The sequence below is a fragment of the Citrus clementina genome, unplaced genomic scaffold (assembly GCF_000493195.1).
Source record: "Citrus clementina cultivar Clemenules unplaced genomic scaffold, Citrus_clementina_v1.0 scaffold_3, whole genome shotgun sequence".
Taxonomy (NCBI): Eukaryota; Viridiplantae; Streptophyta; class Magnoliopsida; order Sapindales; family Rutaceae; genus Citrus; species Citrus x clementina.
The window spans coordinates 37,574,502-37,588,524 of NW_006262339.1; the positions used below are offsets into that span (position 1 = coordinate 37,574,502).

Consider the following 14,023-nt stretch of genomic DNA (forward strand, 5'->3'; position numbering starts at 1 on the left):
ATTACATCTTTAGAGGTGGAGCTTTGAAGGGATCATAATTGAATTGCTTACAGAAACTGCCTAATTCCTGCTTAGATTTTCTAAGCTCCCATTTTAGTCATTTCTGTAATTTCAAGTCTTGACAAATCTTTAAACCTTCCTTATTGATGAAGCTAACAAGTTCACCATAGGTGAGCTCATCATAAGGAATACGATTGTCATGCAGGGTTTTAATGGAATTCCTAACCTTTTCTCCTAAGAGAATGGGTAAACCAGCAAGGAATTTCTCTTTCCAAGTGATATGGTTAGCATCATCTCGGAGGAAAAGTCTGGTGAAAAAAGTGGTTTTATAGCTCTGAAAATCACTAAGCTTCCTACATCTCAAGTTATGTAGTAGCTCAGCATTTTTATCCCTAAGGTGAGAAGGATCACCTATGAAATGAAGGAAAATAGTCAAAATTAAGGTTGCAACTGCATCCTCAATTGGACTATTGAATTCATCACAGATGGGGGCTCCATTTTCATCTGTTTGAATACCATGAAGGATGTCTAATTGTTGCTGTTTGGTAAAAAGATGATCCCACCAACCTTTGAGTTGACCAGTAAAACCAGTGATGAGAATTTCTGCAATGGCTTTGTCAGAAGTTCCCGACTGGGTTTTATAAGCATTGGCTGTCATGGTCATCTGTTGCAACAATCCTAGGATGTTATATTCAGACATACCATCAATATTTCACTCATAGACTGAAGATGCATTAAATCGGGATTGGTTTAATGCACTAGGTCTATTGTCTATGGCTAGATCAGGTGGAAACTTGGCAGTAGGTAGGGCTAACTCCCAATGGATTTTGTTGGCTTTAGGAACATGTTCTTCTTTAAAGGCTTCTATGTCAGAAGAGGCTATAGACATATTGTCTTGTTCTAGTACACCAATCTTGCTAGATTGGGCACTATCTGGAGCAATTTGGATTTTACTAGACGAAGAAGAAGAAGCTTCTATCCTGTCTAGTTGTTCTCTAATGGCTTTAGCAAAATCTGATTTTGACTCTTAGACAAGCTTTTGATTAGTTTTCGAAACTTGAAAAGGTTTGAAAATAGGTTCTTTAAGCTTTTTGTCAGAATCCGATTTTGATAGAACAGGAGAAACAGTTGTAACTGGGGATACAGCTATGGTTGACTTTTGGAATTGGTTTTCTATCCTAGTCAATTGTTTTCCTATAGTATTTAGATTAGCATTACAGAAATTATTTTGTTGAATAATGTTATCTAAATCTGTATCTGGATCTTTAGGTTTATGGATTTTATAAGGTGAGGCTCTAATGTGGACAGGAGGTTCACCATGATCAATGGTTAAGCTCCTAAGTGGAAGATGTTCATATTCTATCGTTCTATCACTATCGGAAAGATTCCACTCAGTGATTTTCTTTCTAACAGTAATGGGATTTGATTCTTTAAAAGGATATGCAATTTGGTTATCTGAAGCATACATTTCAAACCAATCAAAAAATAAAATATGAACTTTATGCAGATTTACAAATTCATAATAGACTTGTTGGATTTCTTTTCTTTGGTTTAAGAAATGTTTGAAAAACCAAAGTCTTTTTTCTTTATTAGTGTTAGAATAAAAATCGTTATGAAGAAGGGTTTTACCCAATTCAAAATTCATTTCAATGACACCAATTACGTTTTCTGTGATAGTAGAAAATGTAAGAAAAGTTGGAGGAGAAGGTTCTTTCTCTTCCTGTCTTTGTTCATGCTAACTACTAGTGTAGATTGGGTGTGGAACACTAGTGGTATAGTCAACAGAGTGAATAGAAGAACTAGGTATATCTGAAGTAGAAAACCTAGGTTGACTCTTTACTGGTTGGAAAAGGAGATTTATAACGGAGGGGATTTTTGAAAATTTCCTTTCTAATGAAGGAATACTTGAGCACGAATCTTTGTCGGAGAATCTAGAAGATGTAGATCTCCTAAAAGATAATTTGACTTTACCATCTGAATACTGAGTCACATTTTGTAACTCTGTATTTGGCTCAAGTTGTTTTGGGAATCACTAGTTCAGTGGCTCCTTCAGAATTCATTCGTCTGGAGATTGACATCTTTCCATTGGATGGGTTTGGATGACAGTGTTGGCTTTGGACAAATCAGTCTGTAGAGAGAGTCTCTCTCTTTATGGACTTATTGTGCGTACTGAGCGCAGAAATCATGGCTTTGTAAGAGATTTTAAAAATTAAGGCTACTGGGACAGATCCCTCAATCATATGATAATTATGGGTCTTGATTTGTAAAATCCTGCTTTTTAGAATATTTTTGTCTTTTAAGGAGACTGTTATATTCGGATAACAGTCGAACGAGATAGGGCCTTTGCACAGACTCGATTCTATACTACTTAGTAAGAAATCATCAAAAGAGATGAATCGTCCATCTCTTAGTATGGCTAAGATGGAGGTATTTAATCCTTCTTTAGTTAACGGTTTTATACCGACTTGTATTAAGCCGATGTGAACATAATTAAAGTTCTTTTCTTTAAGTTTATTTAAAGATTGTTTTGAGAACAAGTGAATCGTTTCAAATGGCTTTGAAAGGGTTATGTCTCTTTCCTCAGTTTTTATGACATAATCATTCTTTAAAAAATCAAGCTTTTTTGTTTTGTAAATCATTTATTTAGAAATCTTTAGTAATTCCCAATTATCAATTGCTTTATTAAAGTCTTCAATTACTTTATTAAAGTCTTCAATTACGAATTCTTCTGAATTCACAACATTCTTTGAATCGCTAGTCTTCCCAGAAGAAGAGCTAGAAAAAGAAGATGCTCTACGGAGTAGAGAATCCATGGATAAAAACCTATATTCTAGTTTTAGTCCTGTAGGTATGGCTACAATCCAAGGCTAAGAATTGGTTTTACTGCCCTTCAACCAAATCGGGACTTACGACCAAAAGCTACCTAGGCACCCAGAGGTAAACACTCACCACACAAACAAAATTCAACCAAAACACTAGTCTTTAAACACAAAGTCTCTAATCTATATTACACTATATGTCATTCATAATTCTCTGAAATTCTGAAGGTGCATTCTTTAATCCGAATGGCATAACAGTCCATTCATACTGTCCAAAAGAAACAGTAAAAGCAGTTTTATAACGGTCTTTAGGATAGATTTGAATCTGCCAAAAACCAGATTTCATATCAAATTTGGAAAATATGAAAGCAGAGTGAAGTTTTTGGAGTAGATCTTTTTTATTAGGTATGGGATACCTAATCCATTTTAATGCTTTATTCAAAGGTTTGTAATTTATTACAAGTCTGGGTGTACCTCTTTCTATTTCAGAGTTTTTATTGACGTAGAAAGTGGCACAAGACCATGGAGATCTAGATTTTACGATGAGTCCTTTGGACTCCAAGTCTTTGATTTCATTTTTACAATATCTTTCCAAATCCATGTTCATTTAGATAGGACGGGCTTTAGTAGGTATTTGTTTTTCATCAAAGGAATTTTCATAAGGCAAATCTACTAGATGTTGTTTTCGGTTCTAAAAAGCATATGGTAAATCAGCACATATTTCTTTTTCTATTTGGGCTTTGAATTCAGAAATTTTTCTTTGAATTCAGAAATTATAATAAAAATAATAATAATAACAACAATAATGATAATATTTTTAATAATGATAAATTAATTATTTTTGTTAATTATTATTTTTATCATTATTTTTATTGTTAATAATGATAATAATAATAATAAAAATAATTAATAATAACTAAAATAATAAAGTTAATAAAATTTAATAATAATAATAATTATTATTATTATTAATGGCATTTAAAATAATAAAATTAACTGTGATTTGAATGAAGGTAATTTGGGAAATATGTAAAAATTAAATGATACAACAGTAAACATATATTCCATTTTCATTCCCTCATTGTCATTCTCAATCCCCCATGGGAATGAGATTCTCATTTCTTATTCCCAAATTGTGTGGAACCCATACATTTTATTCTCATTCTCAAATTACATTTTGCCATGTAAACATAAGTTTCATTCTCATTCATTTATTCTCATTCCCTATTTCATAAAGTAAACACACCATTAATTGAATATCCATTAACTCTATATGTAAATATATCTTCAATATTTTTTAATTGTAGATTGATTCAATTTGGCTACAACTTGCCAAATTGACAAATTGAATTTAGAATGAATAATCAATTTTAGTGGGCAACAAAATCTTCATGCATGCATGTCAACAACCTGTCAAATATTTGTGCCACCAACGTCCAATTTGTCAAGAAAAACCGTGTGGAAAAATAAGCTTTGGTGGGCTGACGTTTCAACAGTGCACGACGGCGACATAAAATTGCTACTTCAACTTCCGTGTGGAAAACAAAAGATTGCTACTTGTACACGACGGCGACATAAAATAAATTGAGAAACCTTCCCAGATTCATCAGGTGAAATTTACATTTCGACTTTAATTAGATATTCTAAGGTCTTAGTCACTAAAGTCTCTTCAGGTCAAATTCATCAATGAAAAGGGATATTCTACAGGCTCCTCAATCCTAGGAAAATCGTGAAGGAACTTATGATTCTAGATGATGATGATGATGATTTCTTTTTCTTTTCGTAAATGGATAAGATTCAAAATGAGAAACCTGAAGGGTGGTTTCTAGAATTTCAAACAAAAAAATTAGTGTTAATAGAAAAAATATTCTGCATCAACTGAGAATATTACAAAACTCTTTAGTTTCTAAATATGAGTTTGCTCAATAATTGACATACAAAAATGAACATAAAATTGGGAACACAAACGACTAGGATAATGACATGGGTATATATATTTTCATCAATTAATTAGTCTTTTTAGTTATTTTCCAAAAACATTAGAAGTAATTAATTTTTGCTTGACCAAGTGGTTTTAAAGAGTTTAATTCATTAATTTGACTTGGTCCGATTACCTACCTATTTGGAGGGGAAAAGAAAATAAAAAAGGAGAGGTTTGTACTTTAGTTAATTTTGGAGGGGTAAAAAACTAAAAAAGGAGAGGTTTGTACTGTAGTTAATTTTCTTTTTCACAACGTTGATGCGTGTATCCTTGCGGAGGTAATAATTAATAACAAGTCATAACTAGTCATGATCCAATTGGAAGGGGAAACTAATTTCCAAGAACATGCAATGATCAAATCAAATAGACCAGAAGCTCTAGACGACCTGGTATTATATTTTTTACTAATAGTTAATTGTTAACTGAAACTGATGATCAAGTTAAATATTATCAAAAAGGGTTGACTGACATAGGTCCATTCTTCAGTCAACTTGTTATCTTTGAAGACTAAGTTAATTTGCTATATAAAGAATTTGTTGCAATTGTACATGTATCAACTTGATTTCTTGCCTTATTGTTTTGTATTAATATTTGTGAAAGCTAACAGACCAGATCATATATATATATATATATATATATATAGATATAGATATAGATATAGATATATAGCTGACGGCGGACAATGCGAGAACCGGTTACGATGACGGCAACGGCAGTGGGAGGTCTCTTAGCAGGGGCCATGCTAGGTGCTGCGCTTCAAGAGATGATGGTGGCGATTAAAGAATCAAAGTCAAGGTGCAGCAACTTCAGAGACGCCCTAAATAGCCTTGAAAACACCATCAACCTGTTAAGTCCTTTGATCAAAGAAATGGATAGGTTAAATCGAGAGCTGGAGGACTCTGATAAAAGAGAAGATATCATTCGTTTGTTTCTTCAACGGCTGAAGAAAGCGGAAGCTCTGGTTTCAAAGTGCTCAAGCATCCGTCGCTGGAACTTGTACAAGAAGAGGAAATACGAAAAAAGGCTTCGGAATATGGATTCTTCTTTTCGTGAACTTTCCGTAGCGCTCCAGGTTGGACAAGCGCTTGATACCCAGCGCCTTCAACGTATAATACAAGATATGTACCACTAATTAATTAAGGGCGCCGGGCACGATTGCTTTTGTTATGCCCAGCCGATGGGTTGCCGCAGCCTAGCTGTTGGGGCCTGTGAGTGCTGATATTTAAAAAAAATAAAATTAACAAATAAAATTATGACACTGTGGGTGTTAGAGAAAAAATAATTAATTAATAATATAATTCTGCAAGGTATGATAGTTCATTATTTTGTTGGCTTTTAATCAGCCTTTAGTCTCTTTAGATGTGTTTTTTTTTTTTTTTTATTTCATCTATGTTTCTAAACAAAAATGTATATACGAACTAGTAATTGTTTTTACCAATCATCTTTTCTAATTATCTATGAACTTTTCTTTGATAGATGTAGTTTTTAATCCATTTAGAGGCCACATTACCTCACTACCAAACCGGATTAAATTAAATCTCAGACATGCATGCATTTAATTGGTCTAATTCTCTAAAGATTATGCTATGACTATGAAAAATGTCGTGAGAAAGAGAGTTTAGGGTATAGGGTTGATTCCAACGCAAGTTATGCTAATGCATATCGAATTATTATGGTATAATATGGAAAAAAAAGTTTTCTATATTAAAAAATTATCAATGAATGAAATCTCTTAGCCCATCTGATCCTTTTAAAATAAATGGCTAAGTATTCAACTTCAACAATTACATTGCATAAGAAAAGCCTCATTAAAATGGACGTGATGAGAAATTTTGATAAGAGTTTATTTTTTTGGCTAAAGTCTGAATAAGTTTATGATTGACAATTGAAGTCTAAAAATAGATATTTGAATGATATTTTTTTAATATTTAAATACAAGTGATATTTTATTTATTGTAAAAATAAAAAATACCTTAAACATGATTATTTGATATTTATATTTATATTTTATTTATTGTAAAAATAAAAAATACCTTAAACATGGTTATTTGATATTTATATTTTTATAAGTCAAAACGAATAGAGAGATTGTGTTTTATAGTTTAGAAAATAAGTATATATAATAGAGACATTTATTTTTGATGTAGTATTTATCGCTCGTTCAGACCTTTTCCTGTTTAGATAAAAGTCATAAAATTTAAAATTATAAAATTAATAAAAGTTCACTCTAATCATTCAACAAAAAAGGCTAAGCCTATTACTGTATTAATTCATTTATTTTACTAAGAAAATTTCCTGAGTCAATGGCGTGTTAAACGATCATTCTTCCTGCCACTGTATTATTGTTGCCTTGGAATAGGGGAAAAAATATTCAAGCTAAGGGCACTGCAATTTTCAATATAAGCAAAGTCATCCAAATGTGTAAACTTAACTGATTATTTCTAGGGGTGGGCAAAAAAATCATAGTCTTAAAAAAACCGAACCGAACCAACGGTTTTTTCTAATTCGGTTCGGCTTTTATTTTTTAAAAAAATCAAAATATACCGTTTGTAAAAAAAACCGAAATGTCGGTTCGGTATTCGGTTCACTTAGCTGAACCGAAAAACCAAACCGAAAAACCGAATTATTTTTTGATTTTATTCAAATCAAACATGTGTTAATAATTTTATTCAAATCAAACATGTGTTATTTCTCTTTATAACATTATGATTATGTTTATATAGATGGAGTATTGGAGTTTGGTTATGTATTTTGAAATTTTAATATTTCATATTTTGGGAGTATCTTATTAATAGTTAGTAAGATATTAGTGATAAAATATGTTTTGAATATTTTGTATTTATTGTTAATATTTGTAATAAAATTAGGATAAATTAATTGTTGAAAAAAATTATTACATTCATGAGGCCCAATGAACTAAAAATTTAAAAATTCAAAATAGGCCTAATAAGCCCAGAACCGAAAAAACCGAACCGAACCAAACCGATCCGAAAAGAACCGTTTGAGTTCAGTTCTTATTGAGTTCGGTTCTTATTCGGTTCTTTTTATAAAATAATCGATTTAAATCGGTTCTACTTAATTTCGAACCGAACCGAACCGAACCGTGCCCACCCCTAATTATTTCAATAACATAATTATTATTTCAATAGCATTTTCCTCTTTGATGGACAGCTGTGATTGTAACGTCTATCTTCCACGTGATGAATAGACACTTATTCGAGAGTTTTTTTCTCATGCCGTTCTTCACTCTTTACCATATAATTTTTCAATAAATTATTGTCATATATTGACATTATATGCGGGAGAAAATGGGTAGAAAATGTTGATCAATTGACTTTATGCTCTCATGCTGATTCACTCATTGGATATAAATTTGGCCCTCGGTCTGCTTCTTTTCTACATCAATTGTTAGCCTTCCATACTCAACCCAGCAATGGACTCGTCAACCCATATAATAGTTTTTTCCCTCATCCTGCTTCTTGTTTCAGATTTTTCACTTCCTGTTTCTTCTGATTCTACAGAAGAAGCCCGTGCCCTTCTCAAATGGAAAACAAGTCTTCAAATCCATAGCCGTTCTCTCTTACCTTCGTGGACTCTTTCTCCAGTTAATGCCACCAAAAAAAACCTGTGTGCTTGGTCAGGAATTTATTGCAACCATGACGAAAGAGTCGTTGGTATTAACCTGACAACTACAAGTCTAAATGGTACTCTCGATGAATTCTCATTCTCATCATTTCCTGATCTTCTTTTTCTTAATTTGTTTAATAATGAGCTCTTCGGTATCATCCCACCTCAAATCAGTCAACTCTTCAAGCTCCAATACCTTGATTTATCAGCTAATAAGTTGTCCGGGAAGATACCACCAGAAATAGGTCAGTTAAGTTTTCTTAGTGAGCTTTCTTTGTACTCTAACTGTTTAAATGGTTCAATACCTCAATCCTTGGGCAATTTGAGCAAACAGAGTCTTTTGTCTCTTTATAATAATTCTCTCTCTGGCTATATCCCTCCAGTTATAGGAAATTTGATATCTCTTTCTACTCTTGACTTGAGTTTAAACCAACTTATTGGTTCAGTCCCTTTTTCTTTGGGTAACTTAACCAACTTAGTTACCCTAATCTTTTTAATAATTCACTTTCGGGTTTTATTCCTTCAATTTTAGGAAAGTTGAAGTGTCTTTCTAATCTAGATATGAGTATGAATCATCTTAGTGGTGCTATTCCTTCCTCAATTGGAAATGTGAGCAATTTAAGATCTTTATTCCTTTATAGTAATGAGCTTTCTGGTTCCATTCCGAAAGAAATAGGAAATTTGAGGTCACTTTCTAATCTAGATTTGAGCATAAATCGTCTAAATGGTGTTATTCCTTCTTCAATTGGAAATTCGAACAATTTAAGTATTTTATACCTCTATAGTAATCAGCTTTCAGGTTCAATTCCAAAAGAAATAGGAAATTTGAAATGTCTATTTAATCTAGAATTGAGCATGAACAATCTAACCGGTGTTATTCCTTCTTCAATTGGCAATCTGAGGAATTTAAGACATCTATATCTCTATCGCAACGAGCTTTCTGGTTCCATTCCTCAAGCAATAGGAAATCTTGTGGAGTTGGTATATTTACTCCTAGGATTTAACTATTTTCGAGGTCCAATTCCCAAAAATTTCAAAAATCTCACAAACCTAGTCAGAGTACGTATGAACCAAAACAATCTCTCTGGAAACATTTCGGAAGCTTTTGTTGGCACTTATCCAACATTATCATTCTTAGATCTCAGCCACAATAATTTTCACGGTCAAATCTCATCTGACTGGGGTAGGTTCCCACAATTAGGCACTTTGGATTTTTCGGTGAATAATATTACTGGGAGCATACCACCGGAGATTGGAAACTCATCTAAACTACAAGTTCTTGATCTTTCTTCAAATCATATAGGAGGGAAGATCCCAATGGAACTTGGACGGTTGAGTTCTCTAAACAAGCTCATTTTGAATAAGAATTAACTTTTTGGTAGTCTACCTCCAGAGATTGGCACTCTCACCGAACTTGAACTTCTCGATTTGTCTGAAAATAGACTAAGCAATGCAATCCCAGGAAGTCTAGGTAACTTATTGAAAGTTCACTATTTGAACCTGAGCAACAATGAGTTCTCCCATAAAATTCCAACTCAATTCGAGAAATTGCAGCTTCAACTTTCAGAGTTAGATTTGAGCCAAAACTTTCTCGAAGGAGAAATACCATCCCAAATATGCAATATGGAAAGCTTGGTGAAGCTGAATCTCTCCTATAATCAACTCTCTGGATTCATTCCAAATTGCTTTGAAGATATGCATGGCTTGTCAAGCATTGACATATCCTATAACAGATTACAGGGCCCAGTTCCTTTCAGCAAAGCATTTCGAGATGCTCCTGCTGAAGCATTGCAGGGCAACAGAGGATTGTGTGGCGATGATAAGGGATTGTCATCTTGTAAAGCTTTCAGATCAAGCAGACGAGCCTCAGTGAAGAAACTAATTATTATGATTCTACTCCCTCTTCTAGGCGTACTTGCTCTTTCAATTATTTCGATTGGATTGTTATTCAATTCTCGAAGAACAAAGATGGTCTCACAAACAGGACAGAGCAGCCCTGCAAATGCTTCAGGATTTCTTTCTACATTAACTTTGGAAGGAAAAATTACGTACGACCAAATCATTAGAGCAACAAATGATTTTGACGAGGAGTATTGCATTGGAAAAGGTGCACAAGGAAGTCTGTACAAAGCTAAGCTACAGTCTGAAGATCTCATAGCAGTTAAGAAATTCAACTCACAACTTCCGGGTGAGAAGGCTGATAAAAAAGAATTCCTCAGGGAAATTACAGTGTTGACAGAGATACGACATCGAAATATTGTGAAATTTTATGGATTTTGTACATATGCCCGACACTCGTTCTTAGTTTATGAATATCTTGAAAACGGTAGCTTGTCTGTGATCTTGAACAATGATACATCAGCAGAAGAATTGGGCTGGAGTCGGTTGAATTAATGTGATTAAGGGTATAGCTCATGCCTTATCTTACTTGCACCATGATTGCATTCCACCAATTGTCCACCGAGACATATCGAGCAAGAACGTGTTGCTCGATTTGGAATACGAAGCTCACGTTTCAGATTTCGGAATCGCTAAGTTTATCCAGCCAGACTCATCTAATTGGAATGAATTTGCAGGCACATACGGATATGTTGCTCCAGGTATTTATTATTTTGATTCTTTTGTTAATTTTATGGAGCATTGGTGCTGTATATATACTTATCATATTTATCTTCAATCTTGCAGAGCTTGCTTACACAATGAAAGTTACAGCAAAATGTGATGTGTACAGTTTTGGAGTGTTAGCACCGGAAGTAATTAAGGGCAAACATCCAAGAGATTTTCTTTCCAATGTTTCATCTTCCAACCCCAACATATTGGTTAATGAAATGTTGGACCCTCGGCTTCCACCTCTCTCGGTAGACATTCGGGGCAAAGTGATATCAATCATGGAAGTTGCGTTCTTGTGCCTAGATAACAATCCAGAATCTAGACCAACTATGCAGACAATTTGTCAGTTATTATGCAAATTAATCACTTTTAGTCTACTTCTTTATATGCTGTAATGATATTGAGTTTCATGTGGTATAACATAATTAGTTGAATAAAAATGTAAAATAATAAAAACAAAAAGTGAACCATGGTAATTTTATTTAATCAATTATGTTATGCCCATCAATTTGTATAAAAATAATTTTTACATTTGTGACTGTAATATTGTTGGAGAATTTGAATGATCAAATTCTCAAAACATTCTTTTTTTCTTATTAATTCAATATAACTCCTCAATTACATCTCCTTTAGAATGTTTTACTACTTCTTGTTTACTTAAACCAACTAAACGATGAAGTATTTGTACTTGTTACAATTAATCACAACCACGCATTAACTTAACTATCACATAAATCATAAGCACACACTAAACGTAACAACTATTTTCAACACGGTAAATTCTACTTGTCACATTACCACATTTAACACCACAAATCTTAACTATCTAAAGAAAGTTCCATGGGCTAGATCAAAAATCATTTGAGCTTCAAAGTTGCATGAATCAGGTTTATCATCCAACAAATATTACTTAAATGATAATACTAAGGATGTAAACCCCTAAGCTATCTTACCGCTTTTGCTAAGCTTTTTGTTTCTTTATTTCAGTTTATCTTGAGGGCTTTTGTTCTTTCGCTGCTTTTGTTTTTGCTGAATGCTATTTGTAATTTAATAAAATCTTAATCCTCGCCGTGACGAGATTAATTAAAAAAAAATCTCCTAAGCAAACTCTAATTAACATTGTCATTAGACAATTTTTTTTTAATATTTTTCTGAGTAGTTCATTATACTCTGATTATACAATGTTGGTGTTATTTGATTAAATTATAGTTAATTTTTTTATCTTCAATTATATTTAGCTAAAAAAAAAGAAATATAATTAATGCCGATACTTTTTTTTAGTTATCAATTATTTATATATACATGATAAAAATATAATATGTATAAGTAAACTTCGTTTAATATTTATATTAATTTTAGTCATTTGTTTTCTTTTCACGATTTAATAATACCATTTACTAAACAAGATTAATAATTTTTAAGACTCATGGCTCTTTTAAAAATTAAATGTATTAAACACTTAACTAGTTTTTTTTTTTTTTTTTGCATGAAATCATTTTGACAGTATTTTGACAGCATAGTACTAAATATAACTACTTAAAAACTACAACAATATATCAAATTGGCCTAGATGAAGTAGCTCACAACACATAAATTTAAGCACCATTTATTTGGTTAAATACAAGTGTAAAACTCCATTGCGAGGTGTGCGTTCAGTTTTTGCATCAACAGCCTAGCCCGGGATCAGACCCGCCATAGGGACAACCAACAGAAGGGTAAGATTTTCCCAAATGTCTCACTCCATTCTTCTTTGCAGCCAACTCAGCTGCACATGTATGTTAGGAGTAATTATTAAAAAAGTTTAAAAAAAAAACAACAATAACAATTAGGAACAAAGTGGTAAAATTTTGTATCCGAAATTTGAGGGTATATCAGTACTTTTCTCCTAATATTTAAGCCTTGGTTATGGTAAGGTAACTTAAATTTAACACCAAGCATATAAATTATATAATTTCAATCCGACTTAGGAATTTTTGACTTTAATAAAGTACAGAAAAATTATTAAACCGTGCAGTTTAATAGCATTATATCATTGTATTATTAAACTGCATAACTTAATAATTTTCACAGACAATATATTATTAAACCACATAACTTAATAACTTTTTTCAAACTTTAAAAAATTTAGGATCCTGAACCGGGACATTTCTAATAAATTATCATGCTCTATTTCAAAGAGCAAAGATCTAATGGATGAAATTGTTAATCTACTTCATAGTGAGTACAATAGTCACGTGGCACTGTCTGGCATCTATTTAACAAATTCATTCACGAAAACATTAAAAGATCGCAGCGTGGACGCAATTGCTCACCTCTTCTCATGTTAGTGGAAATCTCAGCCAGGATTCTTGTATCAACACATAACTTGTCTCTTCATTGAACAGAGGAAAGTTTATCATCTAGCTTATCACAGGTTGTCTTCTCCCTCAAGCTCTGCGAAACAAAACTCAGATGATCTGTGTAAGACGAGATTTATAAGCAATATTACTGATGAAAGATTAGGTAACCAACAGACTATAAGCTACGATTTCACCATCAAATCAGTGGTTCAAATCATACAATGGTATTTGAGCGTGACACACGTATTGGGCATTCTTCATCATCTTTTCCTGTTTCTAAGGTGCGTATTTATGCACAAAGTAAATTACAGTATAACATGAAATGTGCCGCAAAAATACAACTCAAAAGTCTATAACCACATTAGCAGACTCACCTAAAGAAAGCTAAGTAACCAAACTTGAACATACCCTCGTAGCGAGGGTTGATTGTCTGATTGTCTCATCCATTCTGGTTGGAGAAAGATTTTTGGCTTTTTAAGTGAGTCTCTTTGCTATTTGGTTGCTCTTGTCTCACCTTCAGGTAAATAAATTTAACGTTGGGTTAAATGTAGACTCAAAGATTTTTATCACCCAGGACTAATTCATGACTTTATTGTTAATATTTATATAAAGGTTGAAGCATATAAAGAATAGGGATAGCAATTTTT

At 32.7% G+C, this 14,023-nt stretch overlaps 1 protein-coding gene and 1 pseudogene across 1 annotated transcript; both read left to right on the forward strand.

The window, feature by feature from the left end:
• Positions 1-5,482: 5,482 nt before the first annotated feature.
• LOC112100091 (RPW8-like protein 1) lies at positions 5,483-5,932 on the forward strand. Its single transcript, XM_024187915.1, has one exon. The coding sequence runs from the start codon at positions 5,483-5,485 to the stop codon at positions 5,930-5,932; it is 450 nt and encodes a 149-aa protein (XP_024043683.1).
• Positions 5,933-8,988: 3,056 nt separating this feature from the next.
• LOC18047976 lies at positions 8,989-12,083 on the forward strand (annotated as a pseudogene).
• Positions 12,084-14,023: the final 1,940 nt, after the last annotated feature.

Bases quoted from the DNA above. Each gene is read 5' to 3' on its own strand.
- LOC112100091 (XM_024187915.1), top strand. From the start codon at position 5,483: ATGCGAGAACCGGTTACGATGACGGCAACGGCAGTGGGAGGTCTCTTA.